The following is a 19,874-nucleotide window of genomic DNA, read 5'->3' on the forward strand; positions in this document are numbered from 1 at the left end:
TAAAAAATAGCCACATTTCTTTATGTTCATACTTCTCTTTGCCCCTCAAATGGTTGGATTTTATAGTAATAAACCACTTTTAGTAATAAACCATTTTTTCAAAATCCTAAAATAGTTTTAAACGGGATATGAATTTAAAATTTCTCACAAAGATTATGGGGGTGGGGGTGGGGAGGGAATGCACCAATGTGTGTAAGGATAAAAATTTTCGACTCCTAACCTAAGCACCCAAGACATGTGTCAGAGGTGCAAGTTCTAGAAATCTGAAGTTCTGCTGAATGCTGGTGATTTAGAGGGGCCTTCGAACAATTCTTAAGGTCTTCATTCTTTCCTGAAAGTCTATGTATATGAACCAGTTGCGTTCAATGAATTTTTTTGTTTGTTTCCCAGTGTGATTCCTGTAATATGAGCTTTTCAGTAATTGTGAATTTTATTTTTGTCATTTTTGGCACTTACAGTTCACAATGCTTGGTTGTGTGGTTAAACATCGTTTTAAGTTTTGCACTTTACATTCCTTTCAGCGCTTCTGAAGGAAAGGACACTGTTTTGTATGTTGTTTGGGGGAAGTGGTAAGCCTCCCCCTCTGTCTCTTTTGTAAATGTTTGGCTTTATGAAACACACGATTCTCTCCGGGATCCTGTATTGTTCATCGAAGCGGGTGAAAATTTGCCTTCACAAGCTGTGCATTCCAAACCCTTCTTGGAGGCTGCTATCCCTGGCTTCGGATTTAGGCTGTTTAGCTGCTGCTGTCGCAGGATCTGGTGGCCCCTCCGGGCAGAAAAGCACAACTGGATTTTTGCGAGCCCACATGGCCACGTCCCCTCCCACCACGCTGGTCGGGCTGGAAGAGGACATCCTGCTACAGGCCCCCAGGTGGTTGCTATAGCGGTTTCGAAGGGGACTGCGGCTTCTAGCCGGCAGAGCCAGGCCCTGGTTGGGCAGGAAAACGTCCATGTTCCTAGTCCGGTAGCCCTCTTCCCGGTTGCGCCCTAGGAGCATCGAAATGTTTGGGTTGCGAATGGCATAGATGACAGGGTTGATGGCCCCATTGGCCCAGGTCAGCCATACGGCCACCACGTTAAGGAGGGAGGGAGCCTGCGTGGCTTGGGCCTGCCGGGCTGCGGTCAGCAGCACCAGGAAGCAGTAGGGCCCCCAGCAGCAAATGACGAAGACAATCATGAAGAGCACTGTGGTGGCCGTGCGCACGTCGCTGAAGAAGCGCAGCACGCGCGCGTAGGTGGTCAGGGGCCGCACGCGCAAGTCCGACAGGCGCACGGTCCTGCAGACGTGGTAGTGGTAGAAGCACATGAGCAGGAAGGGCAGCAGGTGGCAAGCCACCACCAACCCAACACTGTAGGCCTCGCCCAGTTGCGCGGGGTCCGGGGACGTCCGGTACATACAGCCGTGGAAGCTCTGCGCCGCCGGGGACTCCCAGGTAGCACGGAGCAGCTTCCAGGGCAAGGAGAAGCACAGCGCCGCCAGCCAGGGGCCGGCCAGCAGCTGCAGCGCGCGGCGGCGCCCGATCTTCTCCCGCGTCGGCCGCACGATGGCGCAGTAGCGGTCCAGCGAGATGAGGGCTACGCTGAGCGTGGACACGATGCCGAAGCACGAGCTAAGAAATGGCTGGCGGCGCCAGGGCCCCGCGGCGGCGGCGGCGGGCGCCGGGCCCTCGGGCGGCGTGAAGAGGTCCAGGAAGGCGGCTGGCAGGCAGAGCAGCGCCGTGAGCAGATCCGACAGAGACAGGGACAGGATGAACGCGTCCGTGAGGGTGAGGAGCTACCGGTGCTTCACGATCACCCCTCTCACCGCGCAGTTGCCCAGGCTAGACAGCAGGAAGATGAGGAGGAGGACGAGCGCCTGGGCCGTCCCCGCCGCCCCCTGAGATAGCAGCGGCGCCGCCGCAGGGCCCAGCGGTGGCCTCCCCGCCGCGCCGTGCCCGCCGAAGCCGCCGCCAGCCGAGGCGCCAGTGCTGTCGCCCACGTTCCCGCCGCTCTGGTTCCCTAGCGCCGCGGCCGACGCGGTGCTGATGGAGAGCACGGCCGCCGCCGTCGCCGCAGAGGAAGTCCGGCCAGGCGTGCCGGCCGTGCATGGGGCGCCGGGGTGTGGGCTGCCCTACAAGTTTGTGCTCACTGTTGGGCGCACCGGCGGCAGCGGCTGCTTCTCCATGGGGCCCGCGGCGGCCGCAGGTCTGCTCATCCCGCACCGGGGGAGGCGCCCGTAAGCCCGAGGTGGCTCGGGGCCGGGGGTTAGGGGCCTCTGCCTGGAGTTGCGCTCGGCCGGAGGGTTGACCGTAGCCCGCGACCCGCGGAGCTTTTTACGTGCGTTCCAGGCGTTGCCAAGGGAACCGCGTGTTTAGGCGAGAGCGCGGGGCGGGACGCCGGCCGAGTACCCTCAGAAAAGCCGGTCCAGGATGTCACCTCTACCCGAGGTTATGCGGCCAGGGAGGTGGGCTTCAGAGAGTGCCAGGTCGACCCCCTCAGGGACCACTGCCCAGCCAGATCAGATAAAGCGGGACTGGTCCTCACACAGATGGCCAAATTCAACAAGGGTTCACTCTCAAGCTCTCTTGGATACACATGTCCTACAGAGAGGCGGGGGGCGAGGGGGATTGCTTTGCTTCCTGTGAGTGTTTCTGGCATCTACAGGTAGGAAAGGAATCTAGAACCTGAAGTGGAAAACAATCTAAATTCGGAGATCTTAAACTTGAGGGAGCAGAAAAACTTAAACCAGGTGTTCTCAAACTTGAGCATGCAACAGAATCATCTAGGGCTTGTTAAAACACAGTTCACTGGGCCCAACCCCAGATGTCCAGATTCAGTAGATCTGGGGTTTTGTCCGAGAATTTGCATTTCTAACAAGTTGCTGGGTGGTGATGATATTGCTGGTCCAAGGACCACACTTTGAGAACCACTGATGTAGTAAGCTTATTAAAATGCACAATGGCTGGCTGACTCCCAGGAGTACTGATGGGCCCATGAATCTAAACCCCAAAGGTGATTCTGATACAGGTGCTTTGAGGAGCTAGGATATGGATCCTGGAGGCAGGATGTCACCTTGTTTTCAAGGATCTGGACCCCAGGACCATTACTCTCTCACACGTGTCAGGGAAGAGGGGAGAGTCACTGGTTCCTTGCCCTGCTGGCAGCCTTGATCAGTTCTCTGGAATGTGGTATGTTTTGAGTTTAAGGTGCTGCCAGCCAAGCAGTCGCCACAGATGCAGCTCCAGGTATCTGGTGGGAAGATACAGGAACAGGAAGGGCCTGCCTGCCCAGGGAAGCTGCATCTCAAGTTTCTGGGCATGGCCTCTAATGAGGGAAAGTGTGATAAACCCTTGGGTTCTCTAAAGCAGTGGTCTGCAAAGTGTGGACCCTGGACCAGCAGCATCAGCATGACCTGGGAACTTGTTAGAAATGCAGATTCTCAGGCCACACCCCAAATCTACTGAATCTGAAACTCTGGGGATGGAGCCCAGCCACGAGCCCTGCAAGTGATTCTGATGCTCGTTTGAGAAACACTGATCTCAAGAATGACTAGTATATTTTCAGGTCTTAGAATCAACATTAGTGTTTTGGGCACTTATTTTAGTGAGGAAAAATATCCTACTGGAAACTTACAGTATAAGTAAAGTTCATTTAAGGTGGTAAATAAGACTGGGTTTCTCGGTCTCAGCATTATTGACATTTTGAGCCAGGTAATTCTCTGTTGTGGAGGCTATCCTAGGCACTGTAGGAGGTTTAACAGTAACCCTAGCCTCTACCCACGAGATGGCAGTAGTGACAACTAAAAATGTCTTCAGACATTGCCAAATGTTCAGGGGGACGGGGCGGGGGGGCAACCTCAGCTGAAAACCACTGAACTAAGCCAAAAATATATAACAGATTAGTTTATTTAGGTTTTCAGAAACAACAAATAAGGATCCTAGCCCAAAGACCTTACAGTTTTAGGCAAACACAAATATATTACAATGTCATAAATGTTGTTTAAAAATATAAGGACTGTAGGAAGAGAATCTGGCAACTGGGAGACCAGTTAAGAAAAGGCATTGTGGGACTTCCCTGGCGGCACAGTGGTTGGGAGTCCGCCTGCCATTGCAGGGGACACGGGTTCGAGCCCTGGTCCGGGAGGATCCCACATGCTGTGGAGCAACTAAGCCCGTGCACCACAACTACTGAGCCTGTGCTCTGGAGCCCGCGTGCCACAACTGCTGAGGCCTGCACACCTAGCGCCTGTGCTCTGCAACGAGAAGCCAGCGCAATGAGAAGCCTGCGCACCACAACGAAGAGTGGCCCCCACTCCTCGCAGCTAGAGAAAGCCCGCGTGCAGTGGTGAAGACCCAACACAGCCAAAAATAGATGAATAAAAATAAATGAATAAATAGATTTGGAAAAGAAAAAAGAAAAGGCATTATAATAGCCCAGGGGAGAAATGAAAGAGTCTGAACTAAGGCATTTACAGTGAAGAAGGAGGCAGTATATGGATTAGAGTCTTTGGATCTAAACAATACATTGAGGGCACTGTCTCATTTAAGCAAAAGCAAAATTTACTGGAAGGATAGGGGGAGTTCAAAAGGATAGTCTAACAGCCAACCCCAAGAACAAGAGAAGTCAGGGCAGCTCTACAGGTAGAGATAGCAGAAAGGAACTGAGGGTGATCTCTTTAGGGCTCTATAGGAATAAGTCTGCTTCAACCATTTTTCAGACCTTATGTCATTTCTCTCAAGATCCCAGGTCTTAGAGGAGACAGTCTGATTGGAGTACCCCTTGTCTGGCAGCCCCATCAAGGCTATGTGCAGGGGATGGATGGTTTCCCAAAGGAAAAGGAGAGTGTTGTTGATAAAAGAAGGGGAAAGGAATGATGCCGGCCAAATCCACAGACATCCACCTCAGAGCATCAACAGACAGGACAAAAGAGCATGAAAAAGGAGCCAAGGATAGATCCCAAGTTCCTGGCTCGATGGATGGTGGTACCATTGGTCAAATTAGGGAATATGGGAGGAGGGGCACATTCTAGGGGCAGATGAGTCTGCTTTGTCCACCAAGTAGTGAATCTGCAGTATGGCTCTGGAGCTTAGGATTTAGAGACTTGGGAGATGTCAGCCTCTCTGCAAGAGAGAAAAACGTGGGCATGAATATGACTTAGGAACAGAGTATTGAGTGAAGAGAGAAAGGGACCATAGGTGGAATGCTAGGGAGTAGCAAAAATTAAGAAGCAGGTAAAGGGAGAGAAGCTAAGCAGGTGAGTGATGTATTTGATGAGGCATATTTGGCCAACTGAGAAATCAGCTGTCCTGTGTTTCGGGGTGCTTTGTCTTACTTTTGCTTTTCAGAAAAGAGGAGAATGTAAGTTTCCAGCCTCTTCTCAGAAAAGTTGCTGTGATGATGAGGTCAGCTCTATTCTTTACCTCCAGGTAGGGAGGTAGCAGGCTTCTTATGTAGCTCAGAGCTAAGAGGAGAAGTTTCCAGGTAGGGGAGACTCACCTGTAAAGCCTGGGCCCAAACAGGGAATTAAAATCGATTGGTTAAAACTGCAGTCCTCCTACCAGCAGTACCAGCATCAGCTGGGAACTTGTTAGAAATGCCCCACCCCATGCCTAGGAAATGAGAGTCTGCATTCTAAGATCCCTGGGTAATTCACACCTACACTGAAGTACGAGAGGCACTGTCCTAAGGAGGGATGGTATGGAAATTGTGGAATTTGAGGGACGAAGAGGAGGGTGCCCCAACTCTTACAGAGTCTAGAGGACCTGGAGCAAAGATTTGCAAGTGCATGGTGAAGAGGAGATGGACCTGGGCCCACACAACTGCAGCACCCGATGGGTACTAATGGGGCCTGAGTACTAACCTATGGTCTTGAGAACCTCAGCAGATGGCTCTGTGTCTGAGCTCTGCACCAAGGGAGTAGAGGTTGGTGCTCTAAAATGTACCACACTTGCCTGCAAGAAGCAAGGAGCAGCATCCACCATGGATTGCATAAACCCTTGGGTGACCATTAAATCTGGCCGTTAGATCAAGCATAGTTTCCAATGAGTAATGAGGTCGAAACCAGATTGCAATAGTTGAGTAGCAAATGGAAGATGAGAAAATGTACCCAATGAGAAGAGAGTAAGGAATCTAGGAGCTTGACTGCAAAGGGAAGGAAACAGGGGTGACAGACAGCAGGCTGAAGAGGGAAGGTGGACAAGGGGTGTTTGTTTCATTTTGCTTATGATGATACTCGGTAAGACCTTAGAGGAAGGAACCAATGAGGGGAAGGAGGTTGCTTGAAAGAGGTTAGTGATGAGACAAGATCCTTAGCAAGGATGGGAAGGGATAGATGTGAGCAGTATTCAGAAGGTAGAATCAATAGGACTTAGTGACTGATTAGACACTTGGAGGTGAGAGGAACAGCAGTTGATTTCCCTAGTGGTTTTGACTCCACGGGAGACACGGTGAAATACAGAAGGAATGAATATTATTGCAAGGGTTTGGCTCTGGTTTGGATTAGAATTTGGGAAGATTTAGGCAGTATCTATTTTTCAATGTTCAACAAACATAATATTTTTGTTAAAGTATTATCATAGAACAAGTTCTGGCTGTCCTGTCTTAGAGGCAGAGGAAGTGTAGCAGGAAAATACCGGACTTGGGGTCAGAAGCCCTAGACTGACAGCCTTAAATGCGACCTGAGGGAGTTAGTTGACACTTTTGGCTTGCATTCCTCTCATATTCATGAATGAGACAAAAGCAGTGGCATACCATGGGTGGGCGGAGGGAGTGCCGGCCTGGGTGCAGTTGATCAGGGGGTGCACTGTCTGTAGAGAATTTTGAAACAATAATAAAACTGACTAAATGTCAGTCCACATTTTTGTTATCACCACGTGCTAACAATTCTAAAGAATGTCAGTGATAAAATACTCCCCACCCTTGGTAGCCATAGAATAATAATCAAATTTCACAGTGTACCTCGTTAGATCAGGGGAGATGTGTGTGCACATTACAAAATTCTATGAACTTCTAAACAATCTATGTGTCTTCAAATTAATGTGACTTGTGAAATTTAGAGAGCAAATAGTGGTTCTATTTCTATTAAAATAAAGTACAGCAAATCTCCCTGATCTGTAGAAAATTTCTTGGTCATATTTAGTGTTATTTTTTGGAGGTAAGTGAATTTTTTACCACAGATTTTAAGAGATAATGAATGGAAAACATTAGTTTTTGTGTATTCAATAAGGAAATCAAGAACATTAACTTTATAGCCTTCCTTTTGGTCAGGTAATTCAATCAGAGACCTAATAACTGGGTCTACACAGACTTGCTGGATGATACAGACAGTTGAAATGAATGAATTACTTCACTGTATGCTCTAAAAAAGAAATACTATTACTTACCTCAAAAAAGAGTCTACTGATTCAAGGCTGACAGAGTTCAGAACACAAATTAAGGTCAAAACAATGAATCTAAAATAAACTGAGAAAATACCCCCCACCCACCAGGAAAAAAGTCTACTGAATATTGAGAAAATCACATGGTGAATAATTTTTAATACTTCATTTTATAATGACTGATAATGATCAAATTTTATTTTTTAACAGGTTCACAATTAACTAGCAAGAATGCCAATAGTTAACATGTCCTTCATGTTTTAAATTACCTGGCATGTAGCTGGCAGAGTATGTGACTTGCCCCACTGTAGAGATTTATTGATTGACTCCTACTGTGTACCTATACTTCAGTAATGCAGTATAAGAGCCTTAAAGATATATCAAAAGAGCCTTAAAGATGATATATCAAAAGCCTGATTCTTGATCTTCTCTCACGAGTTTACAGGTATAGGAGCTGGGCTCTGCAGCACAGAGGACATCCCTGCAGCAGCTACAACTCTCACCTAAAGAAGCTGACCACCCCATTCCTTCCCAGTTTATGACTGCTAAGTGTTGAGGACTTTATAATAAGCTGTCTCCCTTGCGTGCTGCTTAGAGAGAGGGCATTATTTTACTCAAAAACTGGAAGACTAAAATAATGAACTTGTAAGACTCATTGCTGTGAGGGCTACAATTGAAGCTATTATTCAAAGAGCATTTAAAACAGAACATTATAGTAATTACCACAGAGGAATATTTAAAAGTAGCAAGAACTAAGGTTTTAATTTTACCTGATATGTTAATTAGAAAAGTATTCTGCATTTTGTATTCTATAAGCAATATACCAATACACATGTATAAATATGAGGAATAATGACCTTATATTTAACCACAGTGTATTATTTTAAGAAGAATGTTAGTTGGCTTACATGTACCATTTGGATACAGTTTTCCTCGTAATTCAGAGAAAATTTACTTATGATAACAATTTAAAGAAAGCCCTTAAAAGTCATATAAGTCATTTGAGAAGAAATCCATCCCTCAGTGGGTCATCATCTTCTACTATAAAGCTTGCTGTACCTGTGTAATGGGCTTGTCCAGATACTTCCACTATAACAGCTTTAAAATCACCATATTTTACTTCCTGAAAAAAGAAGGTGAAAGGAGAATATCAAGATACTGCCCTCATAGTTTATCTAGCCTAAAAGTTGTATTCTCAATTTTTATCATTTTAAAGAGAACCCAAGAGTTAATCATATAGGCAATGGGAGGTTTTTAAGGTAAGTGACTGGATTTGTGTTTTTGATTTAGTTTAGCTGTAAAGTAGGGAACAAATTGGAGAGGAGAGAGACTAGAAACCCAGCAATCTGTTAAGAGGAACCTTAATTCATCAATTAAATCTAGAGACAGGAGGGCAGTTTTTAGAGAATGGAGAACAAAATATAGAGATACTTTGGAGGCAGAATTGATAGACCTGGGGACTGATGTACGTAGGAGGTGAGGAATAGAGATGAGTTAAATATGACCATAGTTTCTAGCTTGGAAGTGAAGCTGGCGCCACCATTAGCTGAGATGGGGAATGAGACAGGAAGAACACATTTAGGAAGGAAGAACTTGTAAACAAGTTGAGTTTGAGATATCTCTGGGACAATCATCTTGAGATGAGTTTAGTGGACAGTGTCAGACTCAGGAGAGAGGCACAGGTAAGCATGGTAGGGATGAAGCTTTGGGAGACATCATTAGTGCGTGGTTGAGAGTTGAGTTCACTCTCATGTGGGTGAAACTGCCCATCTGCATCAAATGTTTGCCTAAGAGCAAGAAAATATGGTGGTTAACAGTACAGGCTCTGCTCAGAGGGACCCACATGCATAGCCTGGCTCTGTTACCTGTCTGTTTGACCTCTGGCAAATTATCTAAACTCTAATTCTCCATTTTATCACTTGTGAAAAAAGGATGATAACATTACTGACCTCAGAGGACTCTTGGGACAATTAAAAGAGACGGTATATGTGAAGTGCTTAGCTTGGAAATTGACACATAGTCAAGCACCCAATAAATGTCGATTATTATTTTGTCTTGAGTCTCAGACTTGAAGATAACGTATTCCAAGTTTTTGCATATAACATAAATGGTTTCATATCCCATAAGATCAGCGTATTATATATGAATCCCTAACTTAAAGCAAATTCCATACACAGAAAAGAACAAACTTTAAAAACAGTTACATTAGGATATAAAACTCTTTATTAGGATAAGTTATCTGCTATATTAAAGGACTCTTTGTGAGTAGATTCATTTATTAGATGCAATTTAATCATACTACAGTAGATTTTACTTACTACTATGAGTAAATTCATTAATTAGCTGTTAGCTCATTTATAATTTGATTCCATTACAAAAATACTTTCCACAACCTTTCAGGACTTTCACATCTTATTATATAAAATGGAACATTCCTATAGAATAAAAACAAAAAAAAAACCAAACCCTAATTTAATGGTTCTCAAACATTTTGGTCTCAGGATCCCTTTATACCCTAAGATTTGAGGACCTCACCCACCATTACCCTGATACCAAAACCAGACAAAGACACTTAAAAAAGAAAATTACAGGCCAATATCTTTGATGAATATAGATGCAAAAATCCTCAACAAAATATTAGCAAACCAAATCCAAGAATGCATAAAAAGGATCATACACCATGATCAAACTGGATTTATACCAGGGTCACAAGGATGGTTCAACATATACAAATCGATCAATGTGATATATACTACATTAACAAAAGGAAAGACAAAAACCACATAATCATCTCAACAGATGCAGAAAAAGCATTCAACAAAATTCAACATCCATTCATGATTAAAAACTCTCATCAAAGTGGGTATAGCAAGAACATATCTTAACATAATAAGGGCCATTTATGACAAACCCACAGCTAGTATAATACTCAATGGTGAAAAGCTGAAAGCCTTCCCACTAAATTTAGGAACTAGACAAGGATGCCCACTTTCACCACTTCTATTTAACCTAGTATTGGAAATCCTAGCCATAGCAATCAGACAAGAAAAAGAAATAAAAGTTATCCATATTGGAAAAGAAGAGGTAAAACTGTCACTATTTGCAGATGGCATGATACTCTATATAGTGAACCCTAAAGTCTCCACTCTAAAACTATTAGAACTAATAAATTCACCAAGGTTGCAGGATACAAGATTAATATACAAAAATCAGTCACATTTCTATACACCAATAATGAAATATCAGAAAGTAAAAAACAATCCCATTTAAAATCAGGTCAAAAAAATAATACCTAGGAATAAACTTAACCAAGGAGGTGAAAGACCTATATGCTGAAAACTATAAAACACTGATGAAGGAAACTGAAGATGATTTAAACAAATGAAAAGATATTCCATGCTCTTGGATTGGAAGAAATAATATTATTAAAATGGCCATACTACCCAAAGCAATCTACAGATTTAATGCAACCTCTATCAAAATAGCCAGGCCATTTTTCACGGAACCAGAACAAAGAATCCTAAAATATATATGGAACCATAAAAGCCCCCAATCCTGAGAAAAAAGAATGAAGCTGGAGGTATAACCCTCCCAGACTTTGGACTATACTACAAAGCTATAGTAATCAAAACAGCATGGTATTGGCACAAAAACAGACAAATCAATGGAACATAATAAAGAGCCCAGAAACAAAGCCACACACCTATAGTCAACACACGACAAAGGAGGCAAGAATATACAATGGAGAAAAGACAGTCTCTTCAATAAGTAGCGCTGGGAAATCTGGAAGAAGAGAACATAGGCACTCTTTGACATAAGTAGTATCAATATTTTCTTGGATCTGTCTCCTAAGGCAAAAGAAATAAAAGCAAAAATAAACAAATGGGGCCTAATTAAACTTAAAGGCTTTTGCACAGCAAAGGAAACCATCAATAAAACAAATAGACAACCTATGGAATGGGAGAAAATACTTGCAAATGATGTGACCAACAAGGGCTTAATTTCCAAAATGTACAAATAGCTCATACAATTCAATATCAAAAAACCCAAACAATCCAATCAAAAAATGGGCAGAAGCGACTTCCCTGGTCATCCAGTGGTTAAGACTTTGCCTTCCAATGCAGGGGGTGTGGGTTTGATCCCTGGTTGGGGAGCTAAGATCCCACATGCCTCAGAGCCAATAAACCAAAACATAAAACAGAAGCAATATTGTAACAAACTCAATAAAGACTTAAAAAATAATCCACATCAAAAAATATTTTTAAAAAAATAGGCAGAAGACTTGAATAGACATTTTTCCAAAGAAGACATACAAATGGCTAACAGGCACATGAAATTGTTAGAGAAATGCAAATCAAAACCACAATGAGGTACCACCTCACACCAATCAACATGGCTGTCATCAAAAAGTCTACGAATTAACAAATGTTGGTGAGGGTGTGGAGAAAAGGGGACCCTCCTATACTGTTGGTAGGGATGTAAGTTGGTGCAGCCACTATGGAAGACAATATGGAGGTTCCTCAAAAAATTAAAAATAGAACTACCATATGATCCAGCAATTCTACTCCTGGGCATATATCTGAAAAAATGAAAACACTAATGCAAAAACATGCACGCACCCCAATGTTCATAGCAGCACTATTTACAAGAGCCAAGACGGGAAAGCAACCCAAGTGTCCATCAACAGATGATTGGATTAAAAAGATGTGGTACACACACACACACACACAATGGAATATTTGCCATAAAAAACAGTGAAATAATGCCATTATTATGGATGCCATTATTTTTTTTTTTTTCATTATTCTTATTAACATGGATGGAGAGAATATTGTGCTTAGTGAAAGTCAGACAGAGAAACACAAATACTATATGATATCACTTATTTGTAGAATCTAAAAAATAATACAAATAAATGTATATGCGAAACAGAAATGTACTCACAGATATAGAAAACAAACTTGTGCTTACCAAAGGGGAAAGGAAAGAGTGTAAGGACAAATTAGGGGTATGGGATTAACAGATACAAACTACTATCCATAAAACAGATAAGCAACAAGGATATACTGTATAGCACAGGGAATTATACCCAACATCTCATAATAACCTACCATGGAATATAATCTGCAAAAATACTGAATCACTATGTTGTATACCTGAAACTAACACAATATTGTAAATCAACTATATTTCAATTTTAAAAGATTTTAGGACCTCAAAGAGTTTTTGTTTATTTCAGTTATATCAATTAATATTTGCTATATTGGGAATTAAAGATATTTGTTAAGAACCTGCTATATAAAAACAGTAAATAAAATTCTAAAATTCAAAAAAAAGATATTTGTTCATTAATGCACTTAAAAATAATAAACCAATTACATTTTGTCATAAACAAATTTTTGTGAAAATAACTATATCTGCCAAAACAAAAAAAAAATGGCATTTTTTACATTTTTGCAAATCTCTTTAATGTCTGGCATAACAAAAGGCAGCTAGATTCTCATATTTGTTTCTGCATTCAATCAGTTGGGATATCACCCATCATGTAGCTCCTGGAGAACTCCACTGTACATTTGTGAGAGAATGAAAGTGAAAAGGAAGCAACGTCTCAGTATTATTATGAATATATCTTTGATTTTGTGGACCCCTGGATAGGACCCCAAGGTCCTTTCCACACTTTGAAAACCAATATCCTAGCTGAACGGAAGTTTTTTCAGGCCTGTCTTAAAATTCTCTTCTAAGAGCTAAGTGAAGAAACTTATCTAACACCCACCTTAGGTCTCCACAGTCTCAAAAGTAACATACTTACAAATGAGAAGCTAAAGGTACTACTCACCCTCACAGCCTTCCCTGTGAATACTGAGCGGGTTGCACTGCTTTTAAAGGCTCTGGTCTGGTTCAGTTCTAGAAGCCCTTTGTGATACTGTAGGGCAATTCGGGCTGTCACTCCTGAGCCGGTAGGACTTCTGTCAACCTGTTGCAGAATAAATGAAGATGAGAGTGTTCACAGTGTTCTAGTTCCATATTACCTGGCTGTGTGCCTAAAAATTCCAGTTTTAATACCTGTTCATCTGCAAACACACAGATGTTGGTGGTTGGTTCCTCACTATAAGCGTCTTTTCCATCTGTTAATATAGTTCCATATAGAAAGGCAAGGTCTTCGCTGTCAGGATGATTAATTTTAAACTGTAAATAAAATAATTATCAACCACACATAAAATAAATATTTTCATTCAAACTTATCTTTTAAATAACATATATGGGGTACTCAGACATAATTTTTTCATCTTTATCATTTAAAAAATATTTTTTGGGTCACAGCACTAAATACTAGAAATTATGTCTTTCTCTAGATGAATAAAGATAGTTTCGTTGGAAGTTATGATTTTTATACTTTGAGCCCTTTCTAAGGAAGTCGGCCTGCACATAGCCTCTACTAAAGGAACAGTCCTATTTTATACACATACCTCCCGAAACACATACTCTTTGAACCGCTGACCCCAGCATTGACCCCAGGATGGTCAATTCACAGGCCAGCCATGGCTGCTCAAGCAGGAGGAGTTAAGGCAATCCTACTCTCACCCTCAGGAACTTGAAGGGGATAATGTAGAAAAATCAAGCAGTGAGTATCTAGAGCTGAAATTAATACCACTGATAGATACAAGAACTGTCAGAGGCCATAAGCAAGCAAAAAGTATAAGGATGCAGAAGCTGTTAGGTAAGAGAAACAATTGGATGGGTCAAAAAAGACTTAGAAAGGATGAAGTCAGTATCATAAAAAGCAGCAGAGGGCTTCCCTGGTGGCGCAGTGGTTGAGAGTCCGCCTGCCGATGCAGGGGACACGGGTTCGTGCCCCGGTCTGGGAGGATCCCACATGCCGCGGAGCGGCTGGGCCCGTGAGCCATGGCCGCTGAGCCTGCGCGTCCGGAGCCTGTCCTCCGCAACGGGAGAGGCCACAACAGTGAGAGGCCCGCGTAACGCATAAAAAAAAAAAAAAAAAAAAAAAAAAAAGCAGCAGGTACACACAGAGAGAAGCAGGCACTGGCAGGGGAGCTAGGTCACGTCAGTGGTAAAGCTTGGTCAGGTCCAAATGTGCGATGCTTCCTGAACTTGGGAGGTCTGGTTGTTTAACTTCTGGATTCCTGTAATGCCTGGTAGCTTGGCTGAGATTACTATAACCTCAGTTCCATTGTATCCTTACAGTTAGTATATTCCACTACCACTTACCTGTCATTTAAAGCAGTTGAAGAGATTTGGATTCTTAAAATCCAAAGAGTCCATCTATAACCCAGTTAAAGAGGCCTGTATATTGGATCTTTGTTCTCTGACCTCTTAAAGCCCCTATGCACCACCTCCACAATAGCACCAGTACATCACACTGCCCATAGGGATGCTTCCCCCACTAGACTGAGCTCCTTGAAAGTTGTGGGGTTTGTTCTTCCTCTGGGTCTCCAGCATCTAGCATGGTGTCCGACATACAATAAGTCCTTGGTAAATGTTTGCTAAAAGGACAAAGATGAATTTATTTTATATTTACTTTAGCTCCCTCCCCCCGGCAAATGGCCTTTGCCTAAATCTGCATTAGCAGTATGAATAATCAGCAACTCACAAAGTAGTCCTACTGCCTGCTTCACCACCGACAGAACTACTCATATTTTTTTCAGAATCCTTCCTCCCTCAAAGTCCACCCCTTGCCACCTTGGTGAGAAGTTCTAGCTTTGAGAACTTCAAAAGTACTCCTTTTATTAAGAAAACAATGCCTTTTTCTCTTGATTTTATTAAAAATAAGGTCAAATTATTTTGTGTCAAACTGTTAAACTATTAGCTGTCTGCTTACTAGAACAGAAAATGGATGTAAATTCAGAGTTTCAGAAGTTACTGTGATAAAATAATTCTACCTGTTGGTATTGACAGTCCTGGAAAAATGATAATTTAGAACAGGGATATGGTATATATTCATTTTGTTATTTAAGTTATTATGTTAAAATAAAGCCTCAGATATGTTAAATAGGCCCATAAATAATTAGTAGAAGTATATTAGATTCTATCGTTCCTAAGTTATTTTTTACTTAGAATGATAAATTCTCATATGCTAAAACATTTAAATATGTATATGAGTTTTATATATAGATCCCAATTAGGTAAAATTGAGTTTTATATATAGGTCCCAATTAGGTAAAAAGGCACACTTGTGCTAGAAAGGAAAGAATATTCTAGAATTATTTATTATCTAAACTGATTTTATAACAATAGTTTTCCCAAGCCAAACTAGAGTTACTTGAGTGGTTATTTAAGTAACTTCTTAGCAATATAGGAAAAATTCACTAACTAGGAATTAATGTTCTCTGTGAAATAAGAGAAACTCTGATCAGATTTAATGAAATCTATTTTATAAGCTATATTTTACATTCATTATTTTCAAGGTTTGCAGAATGACCACATATATCAAAGCATTTCAAATTAGTGGAATATTATATAATACATTTTCTATGCTTAAGTAACCACAAATTATATTATTATTATGTATTATTAAAGTTCATAATAGTTACCATTTATTGAACATTTACTATGACTAGGCACTATTCTAAGTCCTTTATACACATTGACTTATTCTTACAACTCCCTATGAAGCAGGTATTTCATAATTTCCATTTACAGCTAGGAAAACTGAGGCACATGGAAGTTATGTAACTTGTTCAAGGTTATAAAAGCTACAAGTAGCAAAACTACAACTCCCAGGTAGTCGTGCTCTAGAGTCTAAGATTATAACCAGTACCCTATTCTTAGTACTACTGATAATTTGAACTCAGAGATATTTAATTTTCTGTATAGACATGTCATTTATATTCCCTCCATGTCACAGAGGAGGGTATCTGCTACGATAGCAGCATCTGTACTGACCTGAGCTTTCACTGCTTCTGTCACTGCACTTGCTGCATCCATGAGGTCTCTTGTCTTTGTGGAACAAACATCAAGTCCTAACTTTTCAGCACTAACAAACGCATAAAACGCGCCACCATATGCAATGTCCACCACCACCTTTCCATGACCGGGAACATCCACTAGGAGATCTAAAAAAGATGTGTTTGAAAATAAGTTTGTTTTAGTATTTCAGCAATAACATAAAATAAAATTAACAGCATTTTAAATATATGTGTATTTCTGGGGGTTGGGGTGGGGGTACTTCTTCCTATAGTAAAAAGGAATGGAGCAAAAATCCATTTTCAAAATGAGTATGCATCACGTAATTAATAATAGACCTTTAGCTCAGTACATCTTTCTATTTTTAAGTTAATGAGGTTTGTATAAGTTTTAGAACATGAATGCCATGTTTTTCCTATATCATACATACATATTTTGTTAACTATTCTGAAGATCTTTTCTAGAAAACATCATAGAGGCAGAGAGAGAGGAAATTCTGGGACATGAATGTGTGGAAACTATGAAGGAAAATGTAGGTGCCTCTCATGCAGATTATCAAAAAAGGGGCCAGCCTGTGGAAGGATGAAGCTAAGTCAACCAACAGGGCAGAGAGGGGTCTCAAATTCAGAAATTAAGTTGTGAAAAATAAAATAGTTCTTGTATTCCTGAGTTTGCACAGTGAGTCATACAAAGATACCAGGGGGCTACCAGTTAGAGTAGAACCACAGGACCCTTTTAACACATGATGTGTCAAAACAGAGCAAGTTTATAATCAAAGGAGTAAAACACACCTGTGGAACTTAAGAGCAAAAGTGAATCAAAAATGTCTTTATCTTGATGCTGATGCAACATGAAAAGCAGGTTTAATGAAAGGAGACTCAGGAAATAGACGGAAATGTGAGACTGCCAGAATGGGGAAAGCTAAGTGTGGCTTTGAAGTCCTCATGCGTAAAATGGAATTGCTGTTTCCTTCCTAAAGGGATTGTTTTGAGAATTCCATGTGATAATGTGTGGGGAATAGTGGGCACAGTTTAGGAATACAATAAATGTTAATATTAAAGCCAAAAGTTTAACTTCCAACTGGAACAGGGCTCTTAAGAGGACAGATATTTACATTTGCCAATCAGCATATTCTTCTCTGAATTTCATTTATTTACACAACAAATATTCATTGACTGTGTACTGTTCTAGCACTTAAATACAGTGAATAAAACTAAAGAGTCTTCATTTTAGCTGGGTGGAGTGGAGATGAACTCAGCAATCCTGAGGTAGGGACTGTTATCATCCTCATTTTATAGATGACGTTGAGGCATGGAATCCCTTCCACAAGGTCACAGAGATGGGGAGGGGCTGAGCCGTGATCTTGGACACTATCCATCTGCCTTTTATGCAATTTTCAAAGTAGAGAATTTAAGGATTTCATTTTCTTAATGGCTCAAAGTGACCATTAATGCCCACTGATTACAGTATGGTCACACAGTGATGCTTTCAGGAACTACTGTGCTTGTGGGGTTGGCTGCCCCTGCCCTAACCAACCCCAAGCTATGATGTACGTAGTTGGTGATCCTGCTGCCAGCTGTCATTTTCCACAAAATCTAGAGTGCTTCTAATCTGCTGCTGGGGTGGCCTAAGGGGAAATCAGGTAGCCAAGCTAGTTAACTGCTGAGCTTTTTAAAGATGCAATCCTAACATACATTCCTGTCTCCCTCAAGTTCCCTCCCAATCCGGACATGACACCATTCTTTCTGGGAAACTGGCATCAGTTTGCCCAGTGGCATTCTTTATCAACTTGTGTGTTTTGGCTGCCTGAGGTATTCTAAGACTCTCAAACACCTGGGCTATTACTGCATCATTCATAACATTTATAATCAGGCTAAACTTGAACCCAAATCCACGAAGAGGATCAAGATCAAATTAACAGAATGATTTGCACAGCTGGAAGACTTTGAAGAAAAGGAATGATAACCCTATTGCTGGGTTGACTAAATTAGCTCCCAGCTCACTTCCAGTCAGACTACTAAAGCATCTTTTTTTTTTTTTCTACTAAAGCATCTTGATAGAATTCAGCCTTTGTTGATGGAATTTGTAGCAATCTCCCTCTTTGTAAGGATGAATAGTTACAGACACTCTGTTTTACATGACATACAGGCTCTGTACTAGAGAACCCACCAAAGCCTTTTAAAGACTGCACACCTAGAGAACTATAACTAGCAACCCTATATATTCTGCAGTCTTTCTGTCTAGGAAGATGTTTTTTTTTAAATTCTAAGTACCTTGCATACTCATTAAATCCTCAAAAAAACCTCAATGAGATAACAAATGAAGATACAATGGACACGGAGGGCGTTAGTAATTTGACTAAGTTTGCATAGCTTTAAGGGTGTGTCAGGATTTGGACCCAGGCAATGTCTGTACCTGTTCTTAAAGAATTAGACCAGCAACATCTGTATCTTCTCGAAAATATTTAATTCTTCCCCCAATAAGTGGGTAAGGCAATTTTTACAGATGACTTTTAGTAACGTGTTTACTAACTTGTCAGGGTGTAATAATGTGTCTAGCAATCATATTCTAGCCAGCCTGGAGCTCCGGTTCTTTGCACTTTCCTTGACCCTAGTGGACCTTGTCTTACCCAACTGTGAAATCTCTAGGAATGCCTGACGAGTGGAGAATGAGTCGCTGAGTATGGGAAGCACGGAATTCTGTACCCCTCAAGACTCTCCCCAAACCAAAGACGGATAGATCTGCGGGGTAATCAAATTGCATGCACCACACAAATTCGCAAGGGCAAGGTGCTGACACACACTTGCAGTTATTTAGAATTACGTTTTTACTGATTGTAAAGGCTTTGTGGGGTGAGTTAGTTGCGGTGCGTGGGTTCCAGCCTAGAGAGACAGTGTAATTAGTTGGGTCCTGGGCGGCAGGGTCAGAAGGGTCCCACCGGTTACCTGTGGCCAGCGCGAAGGCCGGGACGCTGTGGAAGCGCACCGGGCCGCCACTGCGGCCGCCCTCGCACTCCACGAAGGCGGCTACCAGCCCGCACGGGCAGTGGATGTTGACCAGGGCCTCGCGGGCGCCGGCGGGGGGCGCTGGCACCAGCCCGAAGTCGAGCGCGAACCGGCCCAGAGCCAGCACCGCGTGGCCGCACATGGAACTGTAGCCCTCGTTGTGCAGGAACAGGACGCCCAGGTGCGCGTCAGGCAGCTCGCTCGGCACCAGCACAGCCCCGTACATGTCCCGGTGCCCCCGGGGCTCGAACATGAGCCGTCGCCGCACGTGGTCGAGGTGCTGGCGCATGTAGCGCTGCTTGGCCAGCAGCGTGGGGCCGACCACCTCCGGACACCCAGCCAACACGATGCGCAGAGGCTCGCCGCCCGTGTGCATGTCCACCACCGACAGAGCCGGCGTCCTCGGGTCATGAGGAGGCAGCCGGGGCACAGCACGCGGGCTCGCCATCGTCTGAGTCCAGATGGGGAATCAACCACCGCACGGCCGCTCGCGCTTCCAGCCGCCTGTCCAACCGCCTCCTCCCCGCCAGAGGGCCAGGCCGCAGCGCCACCTGAAAGGCGGGGCCTTCGAGCCGAGACCCGGAAGCCCG

The 19,874-nt window shown here is 42.8% G+C and overlaps 2 protein-coding genes across 2 annotated transcripts; both read right to left on the reverse strand.

Moving 5' to 3' along the window:
* Nucleotides 1-244: 244 nt before the first annotated feature.
* GPR135 (G protein-coupled receptor 135) lies at nt 245-2,237 on the reverse strand. The gene is given in 1 exon segment (XM_032624363.1): nt 245-2,237. A coding segment is annotated over 1 exon segment (1,524 nt). The 5' UTR covers nt 2,197-2,237; the 3' UTR covers nt 245-672.
* A 1,631-nt stretch (nt 2,238-3,868) lies between these two features.
* On the reverse strand, nt 3,869-19,844 carry L3HYPDH (trans-L-3-hydroxyproline dehydratase). Its single transcript, XM_032624850.1, has 5 exons — nt 19,225-19,844; nt 16,259-16,428; nt 13,421-13,543; nt 13,194-13,331; nt 3,869-8,480 (listed from the first exon to the last, which is right to left on the reverse strand). The coding sequence occupies exons 1-5, from the start codon at nt 19,730-19,732 to the stop codon at nt 8,355-8,357; spliced, it is 1,065 nt and encodes a 354-aa protein (XP_032480741.1). The 5' UTR covers nt 19,733-19,844; the 3' UTR covers nt 3,869-8,354.
* Between the last annotated feature and the right edge of the window lie 30 nt (nt 19,845-19,874).

Source organism: Phocoena sinus, chromosome 2 (genome assembly GCF_008692025.1).
Source record: "Phocoena sinus isolate mPhoSin1 chromosome 2, mPhoSin1.pri, whole genome shotgun sequence".
NCBI lineage: Eukaryota > Metazoa > Chordata > Mammalia > Artiodactyla > Phocoenidae > Phocoena > Phocoena sinus.

Bases quoted from the DNA above. Each gene is read 5' to 3' on its own strand.
- L3HYPDH (XM_032624850.1), bottom strand. From the start codon at position 19,732: ATGGCGAGCCCGCGTGCTGTGCCCCGGCTGCCTCCTCATGACCCGAGG. The intron at 13,332-13,420 runs GTATTAAAACTG...ATTCTGCAACAG, and splicing joins GTGTGTTTGCAGATGAACAG to GTTGACAGAAGTCCTACCGG. The intron at 8,481-13,193 runs GTGAGTAGTACC...TTCTTTTTTCAG, and splicing joins TCACAGGGAAGGCTGTGAGG to GAAGTAAAATATGGTGATTT.